Raw genomic sequence first — 27,408 nt, 5'->3', positions numbered from 1 at the left:
CCATTCGTTCGTTTGGCAGAACATCGTCTGCCGTTTTGGCCTGCCCCATACCATCATCACCGACAACGGCTGACAGTTCATCGATAAAAAGCTGAGGGACTTCTATAAGCAGGTAGGGATACGCCACCTAACTAGCTCAGTCGAGCATCCTCAAACCAATGGCCAAGCCGAAGCTATGAACAAGGTCATAGTGGCCGAGCTGAAGAAAAGACTAGGAGAAGCTAAGGGAGCATAGGTGGATGAACCCCGCATGGGACGACTTGAGTATCCCCCTTCAACCTGACATACAGAACGGATGCTATGCTGCCAGTGGAAGTAGGAGAACCTGTAACATCCCGTTAGGATATTACAGATTTTTAAATAAAATAAAAGAAATAATCAAATAACAGTACATTTAATAATACCTCATTTTCCCAAAACGCGGGAAAATTTAAAATTTATTAAATGAGCAAATAAAGTTCATAACTATACGTTCTAAAAACGAAAAGAACAATGTTATAAAATCACCCATCAGGGTTTACAACTGTTTCCAAAAGCTATAAAGAAAACATAAGAGTTCCCCAAGTTGAACCCCTCTCCGCGACTAAGCTTCACCTGAGCCACCTACATCAACAACATCTGCTCCCATGTACTGCGTACACGATCATCGCCAAACACACGCAGATAGGGTGAGCTTAGCAGATAAATCATATATAATGTTACAGACATATAGATCTACATACACACACATCACAGTACATAACTTAACATCCCACATTGTTCTATACTTTTATTCCTACCATCTGACCCCCAATCATATCATTCGTGTTCTACATCGTCTAATGATTACTTCAAGGTGACTTGCTGCCATACCTATCGGCCACAACTGATAGAGCACGTGCGGGAAACCATGCTACGGATCATACACCGTAACGTCAGGTAGAGTTCCCATATACGAACATAGTTCGTATCGTCCCAAGACTACCAAACTCGTCCGCAACAACTGAGGAGGGCAATCTATCTGGACCCATCCGTACTGGCCACAACCAGCACAGTCACATCGGCAACACTCGCCAACCCAAGCCACAACTCAAGTGTTCCTCGTGTTCATCCGCCATCCTGAGCCACAACTCAAGAGATGCTATTCCGAGCCACAACTCAAGGAATACCACATGCTTAACCCCTATCCCAAGCCATAACTCAATGGATATGTTCCGAGCCACAACTCAAGGAACACCAGCAATCCCACCTTTAAAGCTACACTAGACGCCTCGTAGATCACCTATGCGAAATCACAATTCCAAGTTGCAACAGTGCAATTCGCCCGGCAGGGGACACGTGCCGCCAGGCGCTGCCAACTTCCAGACCGCCTAGCGGGTGTCGCGTACCGCCAGGCGCAAAGCGCCTCAAATCATGCAGACTTAGCTGCTACCGCCTGGCAGGTTAGTCCCCACCGCTAGGCGCTACCGTTCCAGATCCTACTGCTGTTCTCATTACCGCCTGGCGGAATACCTCTCACCGCCAGGCGCCTCCCGCTATACAGATCCCCTGTACTACTGCTATCGCCTGCCGGGTTGGACCCCGTCGCCAGGCGCCATAACAGAACCTCGTCAGGTGCTGATTTATCTACACTCCACTCCACTGTTAGTCTCCATACATGTATTTGTACTATCCGAAACACTCGTTTTTGTTGAATATGACAACACCAAGATTGGTTTATATCAGTATGAGCCCTCTCATCCTATCTTGCCTGTGAGTTACAATAATTAAGATTATTTAGCAATCCCCCAACAACCAATTATCACCCATATACATTTTATTCCATAGTCTGAGCATAGTATGATTAATTCTTCCATTAAGCTCACAAAACATCCCCCCTATTTTGGTACCCAATCTGACCAAAGAGCACTCACCCCACTACAAGTATATTTCAACCCTAAAACTTATTTGTCAGAGTTCTCTTCTCACTATCCACCCTATAATTCACCCCATCTCATTAACCATACTTAAGTCTCCACTCTTCTAATTATCCAATTCATCTCGTCTCCAAATTTCTTCACGCCCAAGACTATTACACCCACTGCACGAATTACCCCACATTCAGTCCGAACCAGTCCCACCAAGAACTCCAGCCTGCCCTTGCTGTAATGCTGCCGCCTGGCGGTAACTTGTCTCCTGCCAAGCGGTGTATCAGACCTGGGAACAATTCTGATTTCTTTCGCCCCTGATAACCTTCCCGTTCACTCCCTATCACCTATCTCAATACAATCTCTCCCATTTTGGCATAACCAATCCAATAATTATAGCCCTCCAATCTCAATACCACTGTACCAAGAAAGAATCGTAATAATTACACCCTAATTGTACCCCGCTTTCCTCCCCTTGATATTTAATCACTGTTTCATTCACTTATACCTACTAATGTGTAAAAATACACATCACACAAATCGAATTCATCTATTAATGACCACGAATAGCTTTCCCATCGATCAGATTTAAGCAAGAATTCCAGAAAACCAAAAACAAGACAGATTGCCCCGTGCTGCCTGGCGGTTCAACCAGTCCCGCCAGGCACTTCATCAGCAAGCCCAGAAACTAGTGTAAATCCCAAGCGTCGCCTAGCAGCCGAGAGTGTGCCGCCAGGCGATTCCCTTCCCAGAACCCCAAAACAGCACAAAATAGATGAGTCGCCTAGCAGTGGTTCATCACCCGCCAAGCGGTTTCTGGAAATTTCCCATAAACGCAGAATTTCGAGATTTTAACAGCATATAGGCACCCAAATTACCATACATCACATCATAATATTATTTGAAGCAAGAAGAGCAGAGTCCAGCTCCCCTAACCTGATTTCCTTTGCTACACTAGAAATTCTCAAGCTCCTCCTTTGGTCACCAATGGCCACTCTTGATTCTCCTCAACTCAGTCTCAAAATTCACTCTCGCCAGTCCTCTCACACTCACTTTTCGTCTCTGTTTTCTAGGTCTATGTTCAGCCTTGTAAAACCTTGCCTAAACCTTCACTTTTGCCTTTTAAACTAATGCTTTAGGCTAACCCAAGAATCAAAAATGAAAATGCACCTTATTATCTTTTAATGGCCATTCATTTCTCATTATGAATTGTGGTTACAGCCACCTTAGCTGCTGATTCCAGTTAGGTTTCCTTTACCCCTTCCAATTCCATCCAAAATTAACATTAGCAAAAGAAAAATAAAGTTTAATTTAAGTTTCCCAAGACTTGAACCCATAACCATGCAATTGCCAAATCAATATCAAGCCATTTAACCAACTCATATTTCATGCTAACAATCATAATTCAATTATCATATTATACCAGAACATGATTACATAGATTTAAATAATAAAACAATAACACCAAAAGTTAGCATACATAGGACTCGAACCCAAGTCCCCTCACACAACCAAAGTACTCTCAACCACATGAACTAGCACTTTTCCACGTCATACCAACCATAATTTAATGTCATAATCATTTCCCCACCCGCATTTATTAATTAATTATTTAATTAATTAATTAAATCCTACGGGTCTTACAGAACCGACTCTCCGACGGAAAATGCAAAACCTTGACGTAAATTGCGGGCACATGCGAGAAGAGTTGGACTGGACGACCGAGCGATGAGAAAGAGCAGCCGTGCGAGCTGAAGCATGCAAGAGGATGGTGGCTAAAATGTATAATGCCAAAGTAAAACCAAGAAGTTTCATCCGAGGAGACCTGGTGTGGAGGAAGACCAATGAAGCGCGCAAGAAATCAGAACAAGGAAAGCTAGCACCAAACTGGGAAAGACCGTTCCGCGTGACCGAAAGCCTACAGAACGAAGCCTATCGACTGGAGTACCTGAGCGAAAAGGAAATACCAAACACATGGAAGCTTCGCATTTGAAAATGTATTACAGTTGATACCACCATGAATAAAACGAGCGTTTCAAGCAACTTCAATTAACTAACCAACGGGGCTCCCTACGGGAGCCGAGCACAAGCCTAACCGATCAAGGTGCGAACTTCCAGAAGGAAGTCCCGCTCGGTCAGCATCGATCCAAGCGATCTAACTAACCCCACGGGTAAAATAAGTGACACGAGCTGTCGACTACGATCAAGGCACAACGCCAACGATCCAAACTAGTTAAAATTGAATGCATAAGAATAAAGCCTGATCGCTCGGGCCTTAAGTGCAACAATTAAGCTAAGATTCAAGCACACCGAACCAACGAAAATGAAAAGCAGTTAAGATCAAGCATAAAGGTAATCATGGGCCGACCGCCTAACAATTTTAAACGTCAAAAGGGGCCGACCGCCCCAACAATTAGCTAAAAAGAAAAAGGCCGATAGCCCCGCATATTGGCGAAAGTGTAACCAAAACAAAATGGGTCAATCGCCTTAAGCATTTAACGCGAGCAGTATAAGGGTAGATAACGCCGATCGCTTGAACATTCATACGAGGCTGGTCGCCACCAACAACAATAAACGAAGATAAATCTGATAGAGCAAAAGGAAAACATGCTTGCCATATACGTATAATTGTTCAACAAAAAATGGCCTAATAACTGATCGAGCGCGTTCGACCGTAAGGCCGATCGAACTCGATCGGTTATGTCAAAATATACAATTAAATATAAAAAAGCCTAAGATAGTGGTCAGGAATCGGCCGTAGGAGGGGCAGACGTCTGAGCGGGGACGTTCACTTCATCGAGCCTCTCATAGACCTTCTTCAACTTACCCTCGACCACCCCCAAGTGGACGTCGAACTGGTCGGTGGGGCAGCGATAGTGATAAACGGCCTGATCGACGACATTCTGGAAGCCTAACTCATATTGAGTATAGACTTGCTCGTCGGCAATACGCAACTCAGACTCGAACTCCTCCGCCTTCTTCCGCCAACCCTCAGCCGATCGGACGGAAGCCGCATGCTCCAACGACAAGTCATCAAAGCGGCGTTGAAGCTTGCGCAGTTCGTCAGTCGCCTCCTTGGTCTTCAGCTGCTCCTCCCTCGCACGGTCGTCCGCCGCCTTGAGTAAACCAACGCATTTAGCATGCTCAGACTTCATGATGTTCAGCCGATCAAACTCGGCCTTCTAGTCTGAGGCAGAGGCCTTCACCTCTTGAAGCTCCACCTTGGCCGCTGCGAGCTCCTTCTCCAGGCTCTCGACTCTACTCCGATCGACTTGGGGAAAATTGGTGCAGATTGCAGACAACCTTAGGCTTAGTTCCCCGGCCGTCCGCAGCGCCTCCTCTTCCGATACATCTTTCAGCATCTCCTTGATGTGAGGGCCCAAGTGGAAGGAGACCTCTTAATCAAGCCGAACTTCGCTGCTGAGGAAGGCAGTGGCCAACGACCCTGAAGCTTCGGTCCTCTTGCTTTTCTTAGACAAGCGGCCTGCGGGGGAGTCAGCCGCTTTTGTCTTCTTCCCCTTGTCCCCTGCAGTAGCAGGAACGATAATGATGGGGGGATGATGAATATCCGAGGCCTAGTCCCAACAACTGAGGCCCCCGTCAGCGCATTGGTTATAGGAGAGGGAGCCGTCGAAGGACCGCACTGGACATTCTACTGGACCGCGACATCGTCAGCTGAGTCCTCGGCCCTGCGCCGAGTCTTCGCCCGGGCCATGAACTCAGCGTTTGACATCGTTGTTCGAGCGATGATATCTGCAAGTAAACAAAATTTAGATAAGTTAATAGCGCCTCTAAGATGATTGGGAAGATCAGAACAACTAACCATAAACCGCCCCAGGTAGGTCTGGGGAGCGGAGACGTTGGATCAGCGGTCTCGGTGGGATTTTATCAGGGAGAGCTTGAGAACGGCGAGGTCGGCCCGCTTGGAAGGGGTCAGTCGGTCCTCTGCCCAAGGATCGACGGGTGGAGGCATTCGTGTCTAGTAGAGGGGGAACTTCGGCCGATCCTCTTCATCAAAAATAAACTTCTTGCCTCGATCGGGAATTGAGACCTTGAAAAAACCTGATGAGAAGCCTCGGGCCAAGGGACCTACAACAAGAGCCATGGCTAGGAGAATACAAGAGGAATGGGCCTTAAATGCGCATGCAAGGCCCAAGATGAACTTCACATGGGCCAAGGAAGATGTCAAGACCTAGCCTAGGACATTTTGTTTGTAAATACTAGATTAGGATTTTATTTTGGGCTTTGTATTTTGGGCCTTGTAGAATAGGATTTTTCTTTGGGCCATGTATTGGGCCTTAGAGGAAATTGGGCTTTAGAAGTAATTTTGGACCAAAAAGGGGAATTGGGCCAAATGGTCCAAGAGTAGTGTGTCTACTCTAGAAAAGCCTAGAAGCTTCTCAAACTTGCTCTCCAAGGATGAGAGTTAGCTTCCCATGGCAAGACAAGTGTGACTTTCTTAGGTGGCAAGTCACACCTCCCACATGCTCCTTTTTGGCTCCAAAATTCAACTTTCTAGACTCCTTTTTCCCTCCACTTTTTGGAGACCCCTTGGTCTCATTTTAGACTATAAATAGAAGGCTTAGGAGATGTATTTTTGAGCTTGAAATTGAGTAATGAATTGCTGCCCAAATTTGTGCACAAATCTCTTTTGAGCTCACCTTAGAGTAAACTCTTCTCTAGTTTACTCTAGTCTTTTTCCTTAGGAGTTGGCCTCACCTCTCTTAAGAATCCTTTCACCTACACCAAACCAAACACCTTAAGCTCCTTTCCTTCATGCTTCCGCATCCAACACCATCCATGGAGCCTCCATTCTTCATGCAAGCTTCAATGGAGACAAGAAGAAGCCATCAAAACCGGTCTTAAAACCCTTGTATGAGGCAAGGTAAAGGTTGAACAAATACTTGTTCGCCCCCAACAATGACACCCAACCTTTGGAGGCAGTGGGACGGGTCTTGTAGAAGTGCAAGAAAAGCGGCATGGTGGCAGTCAGACCGGCCGCTCAGCAAAGAACGTCGAACGCTTGCATCGACGTCCAGGCGTTCGGGTGTATCTACGTGGGGGCGCATCTGATCTCCCGAAGCATAGCCATTTGCCAATTGGCGAACGACACGGTCAGGTCCAGGTCGTGGAAGAAGCAATCGTAGACATAGAAAAAATGTAGCTTCGCTTCCCCCTTCCCGTGGCACACCCTTTCATTGCCCGCGCAAACCTTTACCCGAAGGAACCCATCCTCAACCTCATCCCCAAAGATCTTGGTCCGCTCCACCAAATCCCCAAGATCGTTTCCCCATCGAAACCTTGTTTCATGGGTACGCGGCTCATAAGGCGCCCAGTCATATCCCTGCACGACCGGTAGGTTAGCTTCACCCCCCTCATCAGCAACGTCAATGTTAATAACGTCCCCACTTTTCGCTGGAGCGTTGGCTTGCTCCGCCGCCAAGTCGACCAGCTCCTCGGCCATACCGCCATTATTGCTATGTACTGGAGAACTCGCTGAACAGGACGGAAACCGACTTGCCGCCCCTAGAGACTTCGACTGCCCTACCGAATCCGTCTGAGCTTGACCCGCTAGAAGCCATTATTACCTGTAGAAAGAGAAGAACGATCAATGACTCGTGTGGAAAGAGAGAAGAAAGCGTGAAAATAATGACAGCCACACACCTCTATTTATAGGAAGTCGCCAGGACACGTGGCAACTCCTGGGCCAAGCGATCACATGACGATCAACGACCCAAGTATCGCGACGCTTCACATCCCAACTGACAGGCACGATCCACGAGGCTAAATAACTGTCAGACAACCCTTTCGGCCCGACGGCACATCGGTCTTCATAACCCTTCTCGCTTCACCTTCGCCATCGCTCAAGGCTGGGAGGGCTTGTGTACTGTATGGCCCATCGGACCGTCGGCATTGCGTGACCCACCGGTCTATCGAACAAGGCTGGGAAGGCTAGCGTATGAGAGAAGACCATCGGTCTATCGGTCTCACGGGTAAGTCATAAACCTGTAAAAGACCATCGGTCCATCGGCCTCACAAACGAATCACGCATTACCTTATAGAGGTCGGTCGATCGACCCCTAGGTTAATCGCGTAGTACCTTACAAAGGACCATCAGTCCATCGGTCCCACGAGCAGATCGGCAACCTACAAAGGACTATCGGCTCATCGGCCCCACAGATGAATCACGTGTCACCTTATCGAGGTCCACCGGTCGATCGCTCCCCTAGGTTAATCGCGTAGTACCTTACAAAGGACCATCGTCCATCGGTCCCACGAGCAGATCACAAACCTACAAAGGACTATCAGCCCATCGACCCCACAGATCGGCCATTTAGATTAAATATATCACTTAAGGTTGTTAAATTTACGTGAGATAACCCACCTAGCCAAGCGACCATCGGTCAATCAGCCAAACTGAATCTGAACCAGTCAGCTGGATTAATTAAAATTAAACAAGTCAGTAATCACAATTTAGGGATCATTGGGTCGTGCTTAAGGAACCCTAATTATAGGCCCACACTGGAAACTATAAATAGGGCCTAGAGGTAGGTTGGTAAGGATCTTTAATTCGCATTTATTACAGCAGTTACGATTATCCGCCGATCGGTCCATCAACTGACTTAAGCATCAGAGCCTTTTAGACAGGTACCCGATCTTTTGTTCAACCGATCAAACGAGGAGGAAGATTGTTTGACGAGGTTACAACAGATTACTTGGAGAAGAAGCATAAAGGAGAAAGAAGTAAAATTGAAGTGATTCTTAGTAGGTGCTTAGTCCCTATTCCTGAAACAATAATGAAAAGAGTTATAGTGTAACAAAGCGAAGAAAAAGTTGTGTTTGCAAAAGTTAGAGTTTGTTGTGTGTGAAAAATAAAACTGTGGCAATTGCACAGACAAGGTTTCATCATATGTAAAATAACAACACTTACGGTTTCATATATAAAAATTATAACAATAAAATATGTATACCGGGACGAGTCGAATTTAAACAAAATTTTAATGTAAAATCTGCAGTCAACCATTAATACCCATTTTTATTCACATTAATTTATTCATAACTACCCAAATTCGAAAATACTCAACCATTCAACTTTTCTTTCTCTCGAACATTTCGGTTTCGGTTGGGTGCCCTTTTTTCCTCAAGCATATTTTATAGGATGTTTGGATAAATCATTTTAAAAGGGTAATTAATTTTTGTTAGAGAATTTGAAGTGATTTACAACAAAATATATTGTTTGGATAAAGAATTTTGAAAGAAGTTGAAATTCTAGAATTTCATTAGAGTAATTAGATTACATCAAATTAAATAATTCCAAATTTCACCATAATATTAAAAATTTGAAATTCTTTATATTCTCAAAATCATATTTTTATATTTTTAGTTTGGGTTAACCTGGATTGGGGTCAATCCAAATTGACTTCGATTCAAGTAAGCTCTACTTGATATGACGTAAGACTAACACAAACCCAACTCAACTTGGTCAAATTTGGCCCAATTTTTCATGGTCCCACTTGGATCTAACTAGACCCAACCTATATCCAATTGAACTTTACTTGACATAGCGCTAACTCGATTTGACTAAATGTGATCTCATCTCAACTCGATAACTCAACTTGACTTAGGATCGGGTTGACTCAACTCGACCTATGCTAGGGTCAACTTGGCTTGACCTGGACTCAAGCCAACTCGGCTTCGCCAGCCTGGGTTGGCTCAATTCAATTGAGGATAAACCGACTTGGGTTAACCTAGGCTTAACTTGACATGGTCTTGATTGGGTTAGGCCCAAACTGATCTTGATTAGATTAGGGACTACCTTAGCCTAGTCTAACTCGGTTGAATGTGATTTGGTCCAACTTGAATGAATGTGGATCTACCCTAAGTTGGTCTATGGTGATTCAACTCGACTAGGCCCTAGGTCGACTCGACTCAACTTAACTTGACGAGGTTTAGGTTGACTCAACTTGACTTGAAGTGGGTAGACTCGACTCGACCTAACTTGACCAAATTAGGATTTACCTGGGCCTAGCCCAACTTGGCTCGACTTGGAACCAGGAAAACTTGGTTTGACTAAGGCTTAGATTGACTCAGTTCGACCTAGGCCCGAATCGACTCAACTTGGTTTTGGATATTCTTGACTTGATCTTAGTTCGGGCTAACTTATCTCGACCTGGGCCCGAGCCAACTTATATCTACTTGGACTTGTGCAAATTTAGCTCGATACGGGTGTAAGCCAATGCAGCTTAGCCAAGGCATGGACGTACTTGGCTTAATTTAGTTCCAAATTGAATCGACTTAACTTGGGCTTTGCTTGATTTTGACATGGACTAACCCAATCCCAACTTTGCATGAGTTTGACCTTGCTAAATTGAAATATTTTATCCAAACAAGAAAATTAAAATTCAATAAATTGAAATTGCTTTATCGAAATAAAACATTTGAAAAATAAAATAACTAAAATTAAAATCAATTTAAATACAATATATTTGAATATCTTATAAATTGTGAATATTTGAATCTAAATACACGGTTAAATTATAATAAAGATAAAGATAAAGATAAATTCATTTTTTTTCAGAATTGTGGCTAGGGATGACAACTTGTCAGGTTGGGTATGAATACTGCCTACCCGCTACCTAACTCACACTAAAAATATTTCCCATTAGCAACCTTGTTACTTGTCGAGTACTCATTTAAAAAATATTCGTAAGTCTAACCTTGGGATCAAGAATGCAATCCCAAAGATGATTATTCAGTTGATGAACTTGCAGGGATTAAACTGCGCCCAGATTCAAAAGAGTGAGAATCGAGATCTAAAGATAAAATTGTAATGTGTGGAAACCTAATTGAGCAATGGTAGAGAAAGATACTCACATGACCTAAAAACTTAATTGCAATGAGAAAATCTTTAGGAAAAATTTGTAATTTTAATTTTTAACTGGTAATGGATACCCGCAGATACAAATAGTATAATACATGCCTCCAACATGTTAATAAGGGGATACTAATTTATCCATTATCCACTACTTGTAATAATTTACACGAATATCCATAAATATGAATATTTTTATTATCCCTAATTATGGCCAAAGGTTATATGTGATTCTTCTTATACATAGGGACTTAATGTCTAAACAGGCGACCAAATTCCCCTTCTTCATCTTTCAAACCAAACAAAAAATTTATTACATGAAAAAAGGTAACAATATACAATTAACATATATTAGGGTTAGCAAACTTGGCTAAGTAGCTTAAACATATCAAACAAATGTCTTTATCCTTTCTAACCAATTATGTGGTTATATTAACAAGAATCAAGCAAAAATCAATTTCATGGCAATAACTGTTTTCCTTACAAATCTATACTCCCAAGCTCACAACACTCATATGCTTTCAACACTTAATTATTTCCATAGCCAAATGTCCAAAAATTTGGTCATACTCTCACACTAATCTTGGATTGACTAAATATAAAAAATATCAAACTATCTCAAAATGAATGTATATCACAAGTTATCTTAACTATATGCACAATTATGAGACTAGAAAATCATTGCTAAAACACATTCTAACTGAGTTGACCATCCAAACAATCAATTCATATATTTTGAGGACATGATTAGAACAAGTTCAAAGAGAATTTAATAATTAAGCATGTTCACACACAAACTAAAAAGAATTCATTAAGCGAGCATTGATGTGTTCGCTGGGCGAGCAGACTCGCCTAACGAGTGAAAATGCATGGCCAAGTAGTTGTTGAGAGAACAGACTGATAATGTAGAGTTTTACCATTATCTTAGCTATCTTTTATTAACAGAATCAACTCCTCTTGAGCTTTAACCCACTTAATCCTCACTTTTACTTTGCTTTTGTGAATAAATACAATATGGGTTACATAGATCTAATTATACCATTAATCCCCATTTTTGTGTCCAATTTAATGATAGGAAGCTTTTGTCTTAAAACGAAAAAATTGTCAACAAGATAAGAAAGAAGAAAAAAACCAAAATTGAAGATCTGAACCTTGCATTTAGCACTGAGTGCTAGAAGTCAAGGTTTAGCGCCATTCTTCTCGCATTAAGCGGCACCTTTGATGATGTGGCAAAATTTAACCTATTTCTTCTAGTTTGCTCGAGGAGAAGGCATCTTTGGATGTGGGAGGCACGAAGAACATATTTTGGAGAGCTTGGAGGTCTATTAGGGCTTGTCGAAACAACTCCTTCTCCCTCTTTGTATCTCCTTTCTCTTTCATTTTTCCATTTGTAAGCCTCAACTCTCCATGACAATGAAGAGCTAAACCCATTTTTTGTTGGGGTTAGATGTAGCCACAAAACTCTTGTGTAAATGCAAATGTTTTGATTATATATATGCCTCTTTCATTAAATGTTAGTCTTCTTATTTCTTCACTTAATGCTTGCATTGATTTGGTCATCCATTGCATGATATTTGGTTCATTGGGTGTGAAAATATCTTTTGAAACCTTGAATTGTAACAAGAAAACTCAATGAAGCTTGTATCTAGGAATGAGGCTTGACCCATTGGTTGTCTTAAACCCTAGTGCATAAAGCAGATTTGGTTATTAATAGTTCAAGGGATTGACTCTTAATAAGAAAATTTAGGCTCATTCCACTAAGGAATTAGAGTTTGAGTAGATTTGTGGGTTAACATTAGCATATTGATGTAGAAGATGTAAAATTGTATTTGCATGAGAGCGAAGTAGATGAATTCTAGCCCCGACAATATCAATTCATATCATTTCTAATCTCTTCCATTCACTAAGTGCCTTTAACTTCCAAAGTTCATCTTTAATCAATTATTCACACATTTACTTTCATACATGAAACTCAAAATTATGGAATCATTCTTTAGTTTAAATTAGTTATTAATTGCACTACTGATTAGTATTACACGAGTCTCTTCGGAAACGATATCCTAGTCTTACCGGTTACTACTTGTGCGACCTGGTACACTTGCTAGAGTCTTAACACAGACTCGCCTAGCCAATGAAAATGCATGACCATATAGTCGTTGGGCGAGATGATTCACCTAACAATTGATGTTGATAAAAACATATTTTAAAGGAAAAAATTGCTAAGAATACTAGGTTGCCTCCCAACAAGCATTTGTTTGACGTCTTTTAGCTTGACACCTGGTATTCATTATGAACCAATACCATATATGCTTCTTTATGCCTTACCTTCATTTTCATCAATACCTTGCATTCACAAGAACACAAAAGATACTCAAACAAACAGGTTATTCCAATTTTTATATAAACGAAAATTTGAGAATTGAGAATTTATAAAAATAACAAAGAAATAAGTGAAAATATAAAAATAATGAAAGAAAATTGGAAAACATAAGCAAACCAACCAAACAATAATTCTAATATGTACAAGGATTAAAAAGATTTCCCAAGCGACCTCACTCAAATGTCTCTTGTTGCAAAACTACTTTGTACTCTCATTTATGATGAATACTACCTTCCTTGTTCTATAAAATTAGACAGACATATATCTCTTATAATGCTTATCAAAGTCTGACATACCTTACCAAATCCCTTGGACTAAGCATGCATCAAAATTTGCATTAAGAACTAGAACAATGGGGGCCAAACACACAAACTCATTTATGGTGAATTGCAATATTTGGTTTGATTTGATTAGTTAGGCTACTGAAATCCCATGTCTAGGACCTTCCAACAACTAAATCATGCTCTAAGGCATACCCTGAGACAAGCATTAAGCACAAACCAAATCAATAGAAATCATAAACATCTATAGACCAACTACATTAAAGAAAACACAAGAAAATAAAACACATAACAAAATCTAAAAGAGACACAAATGCCCAAATAGCCTTGTGTTTGATCACAAGTCCCCAACAACGAGGCAAAAACTTGTTACGGGATTGGCAAGTTGCCAAATCACACAAGTAATAAAGTGGAAATTCCAAGTATCATTTCCTAAGGACTAATGTGGTTTAAGAAAATTATGTTTATTTACTAATGAACGTTAAGAATTTTCAAGCAAGGAAACATATATATTGATGAATGAGAAATAAGTTTAAAACTAAAAGAACAATAAAATTCACACAATAAAAACAATTAATTTGATTTTATAAAATATATGATAAAAGCTTAATTGGGATTGAGTTTTCAATGCAAAGCAGAAACACCAAACAATATACTTCTACTTCCTTCTCTAGCATTCACACCTTTTCTAACAAGCCTTAATTTCTTACCGACAAGTCTAAACTTGAATAATAAAAACTCTATATCTAGCAATTTTTACTATAAGTTTTCATTAATGATCAAGTTTATGATGATATGAATGACTAAATGTTCCATATCTATGTCTAGCATGTGAAATCTATTAATTGTTCTATCCTAATCAGGTTTCCCAAACAATCTTTCAATCAACAAGTACTCCCACATATGCGATCAATCTAGAATATGCAATTAAAACAAGAATAGAACACAAGAGTGATGGAAAAAAATTATATTGAATAGTGTAATTCACAAAGAGTTAAGAATACATTACAACTAACCCTTGTGTGTTAGACTCGGGAAAATTAAATAAATAAAATAATTTTTTTTAATATAAATTAAACTGAAGGGATCTTTATAGTAATTCATGTGGAGATATTTAATAATGAGCAATGGTAGCTCAAGTAGTTGAGCGTGTGGATTGGTGTTGGAGGATGTGGGTTTGAGTCTTGTGTATGCTATTAGTGTGTAAACTTTTTTTTTGCATGCATGCATGCATGGTTGTGAGATACCAAATTATAAAGCCTTGTGCACATAAAATGCTAAGAAACATGAATTGGCTTGTCGGTTGTACATTTGCTTGGTAATTGTGTTCAAAAATTTTCTGAGCATAGAGAAACTTCGTAGGAAGAAGGCTAGAGCAGGAAGGGGTCTTCCGAAATTTTATTAGCATTAGAGTTCCAAGTAAGGGGAAGTAGACACTACAAAAAAAAACCTAAATTGCGGAGGTTTTAATTTCGTTTAGCGGGGGTTTTTACCCTCCACAAAATAATTTGCAGGGGTTTTTCAAACCTCCATAGATAGGTTCCCCACAAGTTATTTGTGGAGGTTTTCTACAACCCCTGGTATCAAGTTTATTTTGTGGAAGTTTTTTAATGGAGGGTTATAACCTCTCCTATTCATGACTATTATTTTCTGGAGGTTTAAAACCTCCTTTATTTCCATAAACCTATTTGATTCCAAAATTCCAAAATTCCTATTTTTAATTTTTTTGTGGGGGTTAATACCCTCCTCAATTTGAGGATTATACTGTAAAAGTTTTAACCTGTTTCGTTTGTATTATTTAATTTGTAGATTTATTATTGCGTTATTCAAATCTCATAAAAAAACAATATTTTGTTTGTAATTAGAATTTGAGGTACTTATATTTTTACATCAACAATATTTTTTGTAAACTTCAATCAAATACTTCAACCAAAGTGCTCAAATATATATCATTAGAACTTTTGATTCTCAAAATCAACATATTAACATAAAAGCAATTTAAATTGAAACAATTACAACTTAATCCATACTTACTCAAAGTTCATAATACACTAAAATAGTTTCATCCTAAAAAGCATCATCAACACCCTAAATGTTGCTACCACCTGATGATCCTCTTGTACCCATAGAAGACTCAGGCTCATTTGCATCACCGGTTTGCTGAAATTATAAAAGATAAATATTAGCTGCAAGAAGGACGTCAACCTCAAATCATGAAATCAACATGCATATACTAAAATAGTTTATTACTAGATCATTGACCTGCACAAAAATCATGATTATTTGGTATCGATGATTAACTCACACCGATATAGTATAATTCTTGTATCAAAAAGCACATCACAAATAAGTACCAAGATAATTAGTTTCCAAAGGCTAGACATAACTTACTTGTGGTTGAGGATCAAAGAAGGCAGTTAATTCATCAGGGATCTTTCCTTCCTTCATTATCATGTAGGCTTTTAGTGCACCCAAGGTGGTTTGAATTTGGGATTCTAAATTAGTGTACTTCTGTTGCCACTGATTAGAAGATGTTGATGATGTGGCAGCATTAGATGAAGCAATGCTTAAATCCGAAAGTCGAAATCTTGTATTTCTAAATGAGTTAGTAGGAGCTGCTCCTAAACCCATGCATCGCACCCTCCCAAAATGCTCTGGGCCTAACACTTTACCAACAACATCATTAGGGGAAACCTCTGATTCATCATTAGTGCTTTGAGTCAAACCCACTTCAATTTGTTCCTATAGGCATATAACAATATGTAGTGAAAACACTAAACATTGAAGGAAAATGCACGAAAATATCATATTATGGTACAACTAACCGATATAGCCTTTGCCGCATCATTTACAAATGATCCATCCTTTCTTTTATGAGTATCAATGTATAACTTTCCTCGACTAGGCAATTGTCCAGTTTCCAAAAACTAAATAAAAAGAGAAGTTAAGTTAAAGAGTAACAATTAAAAAATAGTAAAGTGTCATGTTAACTAAAATCATTACCATCTCATGTCTTCTTCTTGACATAGGTTTAGAACCACCGGTATGAGGAATTACTTGCTTTTTGCGATTTTCTCTATTTTTTTTACAAATCTCCTATGAACAAAAATATTGTAAGTTCACACAACAATACAAAAATATCTACACAAACAATTCACAACATTCAAAATAATGTAACTTGTACCAATGTTTCCGGTTTTAGACGATAAGTAACAAAATGAGCCTATTGAGTTCTGTCTATACCATTTGGCACATTACTTATGATTTCATTTTTGCTTTTCGTTGGATCATAGAACTCATTCCATAAATTCTGCCTATGTGCAGCCCACTTCCTACCAAGAGTTAGTTTGCAATACCGTTGTGCACTAGCTTCACCAGTCTTAAAACAAAATCGAGGCTTTTGAAAAAAGAAGACATAGTTAGTGTGTAAACATTTGAGTAAATGTAACATTTATAAAAGATATAAGGTCAAACATGCATAAAGATATACCTGTAATATTTCCTTAAAGCATTCCAAGAAGTAAGTGTCAGGCATGCCTGTTTTCCCAGACCATCTTTCAAAATTAATTGGAAACAAATTACAATCAATTGCCAATGTACCACAGTATCTTGCAAGCACGCCTTGTCCTTCACCAATTGCCATGCCTAACTCATCAAAGTCCACAATGATGCGTTCCCCACGAGGTAAGTTATTTACTTCTCTGACCTTCACCTTAATTTTCTTGATAACTCCTTCTAAGTCTTTAACCATAAAACAACTTACTTAACCATAAGTAAAATTTTAAAAATTATGGTCATGTAAAAATAAATATGACATATACCTATTGCATGAACAGTCCAATATGATGAAGATTCACGTCGAACATGTTTTGTAGATGTTTCAGGTTGTTGTGAGTTCTCGGTGGGCAATGAGGAATCTATTGGTGGTGTTGTGCTCATTGAAGTGTGTGATGAAGTTTCATTTGTTGGTGCAGGATTTGTTGATGGTAAAGAATTGGCTGGAGGCTGAAGTGATGATTTCTGTGGATTTCGGAAACGCTTCACCTTTGGCATGGCTACATATATTTATGAGAAACAAAAAGTGAATCACAACAGTGAAAACTAGATATAAAGAATGCATGGGGATTATCCACAAGGAAAAAAAGTTTATTCAGTGAAACTTATTTACATGTAATGAAAATGAGCATACAAAAGTGTAAGAACAACTTTTTTATATTGATCTAGTTTATCTTTATGTGAGACCAACACTTGTGTTCAACATGAAGCAATTAACTACTTACTACTTTCTATAGGTCGAGAACAAGGATTCTACTTAACTAAAATTGACAATAACAAAGACAAAAACAAGCACAATCAAGAGAATTTACCAGTGGAAGTTTGTAGCTGCAGTATTACAATAGCATCAATGCATAAGTCTACCACAGAGAAGTAATCAAATTTTTGTGCTCCAATTAATCATAACTTGGTAAACCAGACTGATAAGTTGTTTTGGTTATAGCATATTACCAAGATTCGTAGCATTCAGATGAAGCTATTATAGAGTTTGAGCTAATAATCAAACAAATGGTACAGTAATAGAAAACTATGATCTTGTTTGCATAAACTCTCCTATAAATACTTTTAACAGAAGAAAATAAAAAGGTAACATACATTAAGTTTCTCTCAGTTAAAATCAATTTACAGACTTTAACTTTTATACAAGTTCCCTTATCTAACTTCCTCAAAGTTATGGAAAAAGGTTATATTCAATTTGCTTTTATTTTCTTCTACTACGAGTGATTATGGATACAACCAAACAAAGAGTATATGTACATGTTGATGTGGCAAGGAGTTTTAACAATGCTAACAGTAACACTAAAATAATGAAACAGGGTTATAAAGAATTGATAGGTAAACATTTAAATTAGTTAAACAATTTTGTTGTATTTTTTCTTGTTATTGATCTTTTATTTTGAAGATAAGTGCTCCTGAATGAGGTTTGTTAATTTTCTTGTCTTCATGTTTTTGTAATCTAGCCACCACTCATTTAATTTGCTAGATTTAATACGAGGATACAAACTTTGTCTAATGCCATTTTTGTGTGCTTGATCTAACTGGTTCACAATCTTTCAGCCTTCAGCATCAGGCAGCATCAGGCAGTGGTTTGGTGCAGAGATTAGTATCTCCTTGTTGTGAGGTTAGTATGAACAAATCACGAAATATCATTTCTTAATAGTTATATGGATTTACAACCCTGAAATATTTTCTAGTATTGTTTCCTATTGATTCTTCCACATAGGTCTTTGCATATATATATATATATATATATATATATATATATATATATATATATATATATATATATATATATATATATATTTCTAATTTTAATGTGTTTGTATATATTTTTTGTTATTGGTAGAATTTTATGATCTTTGTCATGAACTCATGATACCTGTGGAACCCTGGCATGTTTTGCTAACTGTATGTTCTCATCTGAAGGACATTTAAGGAGACTGACTCTTTTTCTTTTTTGATTTCTGATGTGCATTGTTTTGTCTTTCCTTCCACTCTTTTCCATGGTTTACATATCTGTGCATCCTCTGATATGGCATTGATTTCTGATGTGCATTTTTATTTTTAACTTTTACAGTTTAATGCTACTGAAGTTTCTATAAGGGATGTTAAAACAAGTGATGGGGCTTGTTATCTGACACTCAAGGTATCCAAATCCAAGATGCATCCTGATTTTTGGGGTTTTTTAGAAAAATATGGCTATCGCTATGAGGGTGATCATACTCGAGCCTTACTTCCTTGTGAGGTTGGTTTCTACTTTTGTTACTTTACTATCCAAATAGCTTCTTCTTTTACTTGTTTGCAGATATGCTGACACTTGTCAATTTATGATTTTTTATGTGCCGATTTAAGTTACTTCCTCCATTGTATTAGGCCTATATACGTTTTCTCTCTTATTGTTTTGGTACATGATGACTTTTCTTTAAACATCATGCCACAGTATAGAAATAGACATTCTTCAAAGTGAGAAATTGTTGGATTTAGCATTATGCTTTGCCCCAAACATCATATTTTGATATTAAAGGATTTTCTATATTGAATGATTTGTATTTGTTATATTTACATCTTCAAAACTGCATTTTCTTCTTTACACGACAAAAAATGACATTGGCATATTTGAGAGGTTTGAGTTTGACTCCTGAAATGTTTTTGATTTGCTTTTACAATGATCTGTAATTGAGGGTTCCAGGCTAATTGTTGTGTGCTATTTTTTAAATATTTTAATTCATTATGTCTTCCTACTGAAATTGACTATTTGGCTTTTGGTTAATATTTTGATTTTAAAATATCTTTCAGGCAATGGAAATTATTAAGAGAATCCCAATAGAAACCAAAAGAAAGCTTGCTGGAAAAGGGTATTTTCCTCAAGATGGATATGTTTTGAAGTATCTTCCAGTGCCACCTAATTGCTTGTCAGTACCAGAAGTTTCAGATGGCGTTAGTGTCATGTCTTCGGTGAGAAAATGAACATATTGTGTCAGTAAATGTCGTCCTAGTACTGTTTTTTAGTATGCTCAATTCTATTTTCTGTAATAGTTAATTTTGTTATCCTAATTTGGCAGAGCAGATAACACTAAAATAATGATAAGTCCACTAAGTAAGGATGGAATATTAGTATTGGAAATTGGATACTGAACACATGCTCAATTTTTTGTTATCTATTGTTCTCAAAGTAATTATCTATAGTAAAAAAAGTAGTGAACACAAAAATATTTATTCATTATATATTAATTGCCATCCATTAAGATAAAATTAAAAAATTTCTCTAGGACCTTTTCCAAAATTAATAACCAACATTAAGAGTATTTCATTCTCACCCTCTCTTCTGCTTTTTCCTTTGTCTCCCTCCTCTCCAAATCTCTCCAAATTTCTTATCTTTTTTCACATTCCAGTTCACTTCTGTTTTCACTTTTGGAACCCTTCCTTCCTTACTCACCTTCAACCTTAAATCTGTAAGTTACCTTTTTCCTCTGTGTTTTTGTGTTTACCTTATTTTCTTCGAATTATCATGTGTAATGATATCAGAAGTTTAACTGAAAAGGAATAAAAAGCTAAAAATAAAAAGCTAAGGTTTTGGAATATATAAAAAGAGAGTGTGTACCGTTTTGGAAGTCACCAGAACCTTAGAACAAACACAACTTGTGTGTACCATTTTCATTTATATCGGAACTGAATTTTCATTCAATAATGTACATAGAATTTGTATTAAAACATACACAAATGCTGCTATCTAAACTAAGTTTTCTACTTGTTTATATTCACTTAGAAGACAATAGGTAAGGAACAAACACGAATATTGAGGCATAAGCTTACCTCTGTCGATAACGTTTATCTATATCAGTTAGTCCATGATATTTGTCAGGAAGTGGAAGCAGAGATTTAGTAAGGATTGCAAAAGATTGGACACTCCCAGAAAGTTATCCTGAAGTAAGACTAGAAAAAAACATGAGAAGATGGTCAAATGTTTCATAACAATCAGGCTATCAGCTGGCATTTGTCAAAGAGCATATTTGATCCAGCAGAGAAAGGTTATCAATCTCAGGTATTAACTATTTCGCAGTCTGCAATTATGATAACTAGTTCCTATCAACTTGAAAGAGTAATCACAGGTATGACATATACTAGAAATCTTCAGTAGATAGACACTCATATGACAAAAAGAAATCATATATGAAACCAGAGATGGCTGAGCAAACTCTGGTTGAACATAATACAACAACTATCAGAAAATATTTTAAAAAATTATTTGGTTTAATCCACCTAGAGATAGCTTGAGCCATGCAATTTGGGTAAACATGTTGTTTAATAACCTCTTTTACCTATAAAGAGAAAACCTTCTTGGAAAAATAACCATGTCCCCCAAACTCTCATAGTTGCTAACATACTAGAATTTGTGTATGTATCACATCAGTAGTAAACTTTCATTATCTCAAATTTTATAAAATATGAGCAAGGGCATATGCATGGGAATTCACAAGCATACAACAGTCATAGAATTAATGCAAGTTCTTACCTTGATTCACACTTAGATAACAGATAATACAGATGAAAATCTGGGATAAATTATAAATTATAGGCACAAGATCTAGCATGTTGCAAATGCAAGGCATGTCAATTTACTAAAAACATATTTTTAGCCAAATCATTTAATAAGGTGATTAGATAATTACCTTTTCCTGTGCATTTTATCACAATAGCCTATAAGTCTCTTCTTATCACAATAGAGCTGAAATCATAGATTTTAAAAACTTTAGTTAGCAGCTCTATGTACCATTCATTTTACTGAAGGACAATAATTTCTACTTACAGTCTTTGTAGTCCACTGAGTTTACCAATGCTGGGAGATAAAGTACCCAGAATGCATTTATTCTCCCCCCACAAAAAGGAAAAAAAAAACTAAACAAAAAGTGTAGAAGAGAATTTGTAGCAGAGAAAAAAAATAAGAGATTCATAGTTCTAACCATCCAGGGTGAGAGCAAGAGAAGAAGGACAGAAAACACAAGAAACCACCTGTGGAGAAATTGGTTAACATCTACAAATTGGTTAACATCTTAATTATTGAGAAAAGTCAACAAAGAATATGAAGCAGAAAATTCTAAAGAAAATTATATAATGACATATTATCTAACTGTATATAATGAGGATTTGTTATGCTTTTCTATAAGCTAATGAAGTGCAAGAAACTGTATATAAGTTATAACCTGTGAAGAGAACCAAAGAAGAAAGAGAACTAGAGAAGAAAGAGTACACTTTTTATTATAGGTCCTTCTTGACCTGAAATTGACAAGAGGAAGCAACATATAATCACCTTAAGAAATTAACATTAAGAAATCAAACATGAGTCAAGTATACATGCATTGAAAATAACTTTGAATATAAAAAATCATTACCTTTAAGAAAAAATTTATTACTAGTTTTTTTTTCAACTCATACATTTGAGTCAGGGATATCACCATTTAAATGGTTTGTAGCCAATTGCACGTATTCATTGTCATTACTATAAAATTTCTCTAGCTCTTGATCTTGGTATGGCTCATTTTCATATACCTCTTCTACTATTTCTCCCATTTCATACAAATCTCTTGGCTTTAAATGCACAACAACACTCCATCCTTTATTGACCACATCATCTACATAATATACCATTTGTGCTTGAGATGCCAAAATATAAGGTTCATGTTCTTCACGGTCTCCAATATGAATTAGTCTATCAAAGTTAACACAATTAAAATTCCATTGATCCTTTTTATATCCTCTTTCTCGTGTAGTATCTGCCCACTTACACTTGAAAAGAACAACTTTGAATTGACCATAATAATTAAGCTCAATGATATCCTCTAACTTTCCATAATAGGATAAGTCCACTTGCCTTAAGTTCTTGTCAACACTGCTTGATACACAAGCTGTATTAGATGTTAAAAACACACCACTATTTTGTGTTCTCAATCCCTCATCTCGAGTCAATGTTCGAAATTTAAACCCATTGATGTTGTACGCAGTAAATCTGTTAGCATTTTCCAATGGACCTCGTGCTAGAAACTTTAAGTCATTAGACATTGTATTTGTTGTGTCTGGATTCATAATCTAAATAAAGAAGTTATGTTAGCCATAATTGAAAGAAAACATAGTAAATAACAGAAAGTGTACTATTTGATAACCCACCCGCCTTTGAAACCAATCAACAAACTCTTTAAACACTCTAGTTTCGATCTCAGTGGTTGAAGGTCGCCTTCCCCTTGAACTTCTTTTTATTAGTTGTCTAAATTCACTACATATATAATCAAACAACATGACTAATATAATTTAATTAGTTTAAATACAAATCACACACTTAATGTAGATTACTCACTCAACAAATGGTGTGACTACTGCACAATTTAAAAGCACATATCGATGGGCTTGTAGTTTTTGCATCTGAGTTAAAGTAAAATTCGAGGAACCTCCTACTGGCTTCCCACCTTGTGGGAAGATAGATGACAGAAAAGGCTCATTATCACCTGTTTTATCACAAACACGCCTTGGTCTATTGAACCTTGTCTCTATATCTTCAATGTATCTAGAACAAAAGGTAAGAGACTCTTCAGCTAAGTATCCCTCAGCTATAAAACCTTCTGGTTTTGCCTTGTTTCGTACAAAGGTCTTTAAATGACCTAATTCCCTATAATAATGAGAAATAAATAGAGTAAACAACTTGGATATTTATGATAATAATACCTTAATCTAAAAGTACTAAGCATTACCTTTCTATAGGATACATATATCGATAATGAACTGGACCTCCAAGTTTTGCTTCCTCTACCAGATGGACAGTTAAATGAACCATAACCGTGAAGAATGATGGTGGGAATAACATCTCTAAGTGGCAAAGTGTTAGCACAATGCGATCTTGAAGCATTTCAAGTTCTTGTGGATTTAAACTTTTACTACAAAGGACTTTAAAAAATGAGCAAAACTCCACCAAGGTTGCAGTGACATGGTTTGGTAACAAATTACGTATTGCCAGCGGTAGTAATTGCTCCATAATAATATGGCAATCGTGACTTTTTAGCCCAAATATTTTTTGTTGCACCTCATCAACACATCTAGAAATGTTACTTGAGTAACCATCCGGTACTATGACATTTTTCAAAGTTTTGAGAAACAACTTTTTGGTATCACGAGTTAGTGAAAACAAAGCAAGGTGATATCTTCCATTATCATCTGGCCAAAGATCCTCTCTTATGCCCATTTCCTTTAAATCTTTCCGAGCATTTACATTGTCTTTGGATTTAGGCTTTTCATTTAACAAAGTATATACCAAATTGTCAAATACATTTTTTTTCAATATGCATGAAATCTAAATTATGGCGTAACAAATTAGACTCCCAATACGGAAGTTCAAAGAAAATGCTTCTTTTTTTCCATTGTTTAACTTCTTCTCTATATCTTTTTCCTCTACCATCCAAAATTACTCCTCTCCCAAATGTAACATTAATATTTTCAACTTGCCTAAAAATGTCAGATCCTGATAATTTTAGTGGTGGATTCCTTGTTTTGGTGCTTCCATCAAAGCGAACACGATTCAATCTAAATCTATGGTTTCTACTCAAAAAGCGACGATGCCCCATAAAACACCATTTCTTACTATAAGGAAGACGACAAGGTATTGCATCAAAGTTACAAGTAGGGCAAGCTAAACCTGTGTGTGTGTTCCAACCAGATAAAATACCTAGGCCAAGAAAGTCACTAATTGTCCACATAAGAGCTACTCGCATCCTGAAAGTTTCATTCAATGAAGAATCAAAGGTCTCCACACCATCATTCCATAGCTCGCGTAACTCATCCACAAGGGGTTGTAAGTACACATCAATATTATTTCCTGGCATTTGCTTACCTGGAATGATCATGGATAGGATCAATGAAGTGTGCTTCATACATATCCATGGTGGAAGATTGTATGGAATTAAAAACACTGGCCAAATACTATAAGTAGAACTCATAGTACCAAAAGGATTAAAACCATCACTAGGAAGGCCTAAACGAACATTTCGAGGATCAGAAGCAAACTCAGGATGCAATAAACTAAATGTTTTCCATGCCTCACCGTCCCTTGGATGCCTTATGAACCCATCTTTGTTCTCTAAAGAATGCCATCTCATATGCTCTGCAGTCTTAGAACACATAAACAATCTTTGCAATCTTGGTTTCAATGGAAAGTAACGCAAAACTTTTACAGGTTGTTTTTTTCTTCTTCTTTGGGTTCCATCTAGATGTACCGCAATGTTTGCATGTTTGCAAATCTTTTTCATCATCTCTTAAATATAACATACAATCATTCGGACATGCATCTATTTTGGTATAGTTAAGACCAAGTTTGTTGATGGTTTTCTTAGCCTTATAAAAAGAAAGAGGCAAGTTTGCTTCATTAAATGCATCTTTTAACAAATCTAGGATCATAGTCATTGCCTTGTCACTTAATCCACACAAAACCTTGATGTGATATAATTTGATTACAAACTCTAATTTTGTGTACTTGCTCCCGTCACACAATGTTTGATTTCCATCATTGAGAAAATCAATAAACTCATTATGATGCTCCTTTGGCCTTTCATTCAAAACATCATCTACACCCAATGGTTGTGTTTTGCCTAGATTAGTACCTTCTTGCCTATAGTGCCCAAATGCTTCATTGATCATTGTTTCCATTGGATTTTCATAATGAAATGCCTCTTGTATATCATCTTCATTACTAGAAATATCTTCTATTTGTTTCTCACCATGAAGATTCCATATAACATAATTTTTGGGAAATGCTTTTAAAATCAAGTGCTCCTCAACTACGCCTCTAGTTTGCCATTTCATAAACCCACATTTGGGACATGGACATTTAATTGTATCTCCAACAGCCCCATTTTCAAAAGCAAAATCTAAGAATTTTTTTAAACCAATTGAGTATTCAATTGTATTCCGAGGCTTAACAATCCAAGATTTATCCATTGGAATAGATACCTAAACAAAATGGCAATAAGTATTTTATAAAATACACAAACACTTATAAAGCATAGAAGAAACACAAATGGTAGTTGTTCTTCAATGTAGGCTACACAAATAATGCTAGTTTTAATAATATAGGCAACATAAACATGACAAATGACAAATGAATAAAGAGATAGAGAATAAAACCAGGATGCTAGTTGAGATTAGGTAATGAGTCCATTGACAGCTGCAAGTAAAAACAAAAGTGAAGAAACACATTAATTGACCATAAGTGATACTCTAAAAAATCATTGAACAAGAGTGCGACAAAGGTGCCTTACGCAAGAGATAGGGTAATAGTTCCATCCAATCTCTCCCAAATAGCATGAAAGTAGTGTTTGATGCAATTGTAAAAGTGTGCTATGAAGTAAAGTTGACTATTGTAGAGAGTGACAAATCGAGCAAAGTGGTGCAATGTGTTAAAGAAGCTGTAGGTATATCGATAAGGTAACAAAAATTTCCAGGTGTACCTTGACTGTAAAGAAGCCACTGGATGTGATGGAGGGCCAGAGTGAAGGAGAGAGCGTAACGAAAGAGGCTACCACAGAGGCTAACCGGGATGATGACGCGACGGAGACGGGGAAACGAAGACAGCGCGACCGAGATGAAGCGAAGAAGAGAACGCCGACGGAGACGGCGCGACTGAGACTGCGCGACAGAGACGGCGCGAAGGAGATTGCGAGACGGAGACGCCGCGAGGGAGACTACGCGACAGAGACGCCGCGAGGGAGACTGCGCGACGGAGACGCCGCGACGGAGACTGCGCAGCGCGACGGCGCGACGAAGACAACGCAGCGCGACGGAGATGGGCGCGACGATGCGACGACACGGCGAAGACGGCGCAGCGCGACAGAGATGGGCGCGACAGCGCGACGAAGACAGCGCAGCACGACGGAGATGGGCGCGACGACGCGACGACGCGGCGACGGAGATGGGCGCGACGACGCGCGAAGACGGCGCAGCGCGACGGAGCTACGACATGGCTTAGGTTTTCGATTGATCAAATTAGGTTTTCGTTTAGGTGAGGTTACAGCACTGTAAACTTACATTTTCGAAAGGTTGAGGTTATGGTTAACTTAGGTTTTCACTTGGAAAAATTTCATTTATTTCAGAGAAGAATGTGCTGTAATTTGTGGAGGTCATAAACCTTCTAAGAAAAAATAAAAAACCTCCTCCATTATTAGCATTTAGAAAAGTTATCATAATCAGTCTATATGAATTTTATTTGTGGAGGTCTTTTTAACTTCCATAAAATGACCCATGCTATATATCCTTTTTTTTGTATATATGTGGAAGAAAGATGCATTAGATTTATGTTCTATATTTTTGTTTGAATAACAGATAACGTGTTGGTGATGATTATATATGTAACATGTATAAAATATTATGAATATTGGAATGGTTTCCGGATGGTCTTGC

The 27,408-nt window shown here is 37.9% G+C and overlaps 3 protein-coding genes across 6 annotated transcripts; 1 reads left to right on the top strand and 2 right to left on the bottom strand.

Annotated features, from left to right (window-relative positions):
• Window positions 1-15,422: 15,422 nt before the first annotated feature.
• On the bottom strand, window positions 15,423-20,902 carry LOC114167221. Of its 2 annotated transcripts, XM_028052245.1 has the most exons (8): window positions 20,788-20,902; window positions 17,241-17,474; window positions 16,910-17,160; window positions 16,604-16,816; window positions 16,423-16,515; window positions 16,245-16,346; window positions 15,811-16,161; window positions 15,423-15,579 (listed from the first exon to the last, which is right to left on the bottom strand). In XM_028052245.1, exons 5-8 carry the CDS (start codon window positions 16,444-16,446, stop codon window positions 15,508-15,510), a joined length of 549 nt encoding a protein of 182 aa, XP_027908046.1. In that variant the 5' UTR covers window positions 16,447-16,515; window positions 16,604-16,816; window positions 16,910-17,160; window positions 17,241-17,474; window positions 20,788-20,902; the 3' UTR covers window positions 15,423-15,507. The 2 variants fall into 2 exon arrangements, 1 of the variants encoding a protein (XP_027908046.1); XR_003600139.1 differs by lacking the exons at window positions 15,423-15,579; window positions 15,811-16,161 and having other exon boundaries at window positions 16,244-16,346; window positions 20,788-20,894.
• Window positions 18,502-20,019, top strand: LOC114167233 (DNA-directed RNA polymerase V subunit 1-like). Its single transcript, XM_028052255.1, has 3 exons — window positions 18,502-18,595; window positions 19,052-19,219; window positions 19,771-20,019. Exons 2-3 carry the CDS (start codon window positions 19,136-19,138, stop codon window positions 19,939-19,941), a joined length of 255 nt encoding a protein of 84 aa, XP_027908056.1. The 5' UTR covers window positions 18,502-18,595; window positions 19,052-19,135; the 3' UTR covers window positions 19,942-20,019.
• Window positions 20,903-22,545: 1,643 nt separating the features above from the next.
• LOC114167208 lies at window positions 22,546-27,053 on the bottom strand. 3 transcript variants are annotated; one of them, XR_003600137.1, is made up of 3 exons: window positions 26,460-27,053; window positions 23,715-26,176; window positions 22,546-23,632 (listed from the first exon to the last, which is right to left on the bottom strand). XR_003600137.1 is itself a non-coding variant. In XM_028052228.1 (2 exons), exons 1-2 carry the CDS (start codon window positions 24,200-24,202, stop codon window positions 23,320-23,322), a joined length of 801 nt encoding a protein of 266 aa, XP_027908029.1. In that variant the 5' UTR covers window positions 24,203-25,991; the 3' UTR covers window positions 22,546-23,319. The 3 variants fall into 3 exon arrangements, 1 of the variants encoding a protein (XP_027908029.1); XR_003600138.1 differs by having other exon boundaries at window positions 26,545-26,621; XM_028052228.1 differs by lacking the exon at window positions 26,460-27,053 and having other exon boundaries at window positions 23,715-25,991.
• Between the last annotated feature and the right edge of the window lie 355 nt (window positions 27,054-27,408).

The sequence above is a fragment of the Vigna unguiculata genome, chromosome 2 (genome assembly GCF_004118075.2).
Source record: "Vigna unguiculata cultivar IT97K-499-35 chromosome 2, ASM411807v1, whole genome shotgun sequence".
Classification (NCBI taxonomy): domain Eukaryota; kingdom Viridiplantae; phylum Streptophyta; class Magnoliopsida; order Fabales; family Fabaceae; genus Vigna; species Vigna unguiculata.
Note: the sequence above shows the minus strand (reverse complement) of the source record. Positions and strands in the feature narration are given on the sequence as shown.

What these genes read in the sequence shown, in the direction of transcription:
- LOC114167221 (XM_028052245.1), bottom strand. Translation starts at nt 16,446, where the DNA reads ATGTCAAGAAGAAGACATGAGATG. An exon ending in CAAGAAGAAGACATGAGATG is followed by an intron (nt 16,347 to 16,422) that starts GTAATGATTTTA and finishes CTTTTTATTTAG; the next exon opens with TTTTTGGAAACTGGACAATT. An exon ending in ATGCGGCAAAGGCTATATCG is followed by an intron (nt 16,162 to 16,244) that starts GTTAGTTGTACC and finishes ATATGCCTATAG; the next exon opens with GAACAAATTGAAGTGGGTTT.
- LOC114167233 (XM_028052255.1), top strand. Translation starts at nt 19,136, where the DNA reads ATGCATCCTGATTTTTGGGGTTTTTTAGAAAAATATGGCTATCGCTAT. An exon ending in GAGCCTTACTTCCTTGTGAG is followed by an intron (nt 19,220 to 19,770) that starts GTTGGTTTCTAC and finishes AATATCTTTCAG; the next exon opens with GCAATGGAAATTATTAAGAG.
- LOC114167208 (XM_028052228.1), bottom strand. Translation starts at nt 24,202, where the DNA reads ATGGGCATAAGAGAGGATCTTTGGCCAGATGATAATGGAAGATATCAC. An exon ending in TATATGTATCCTATAGAAAG is followed by an intron (nt 23,633 to 23,714) that starts GTAATGCTTAGT and finishes TCATTATTATAG; the next exon opens with GGAATTAGGTCATTTAAAGA.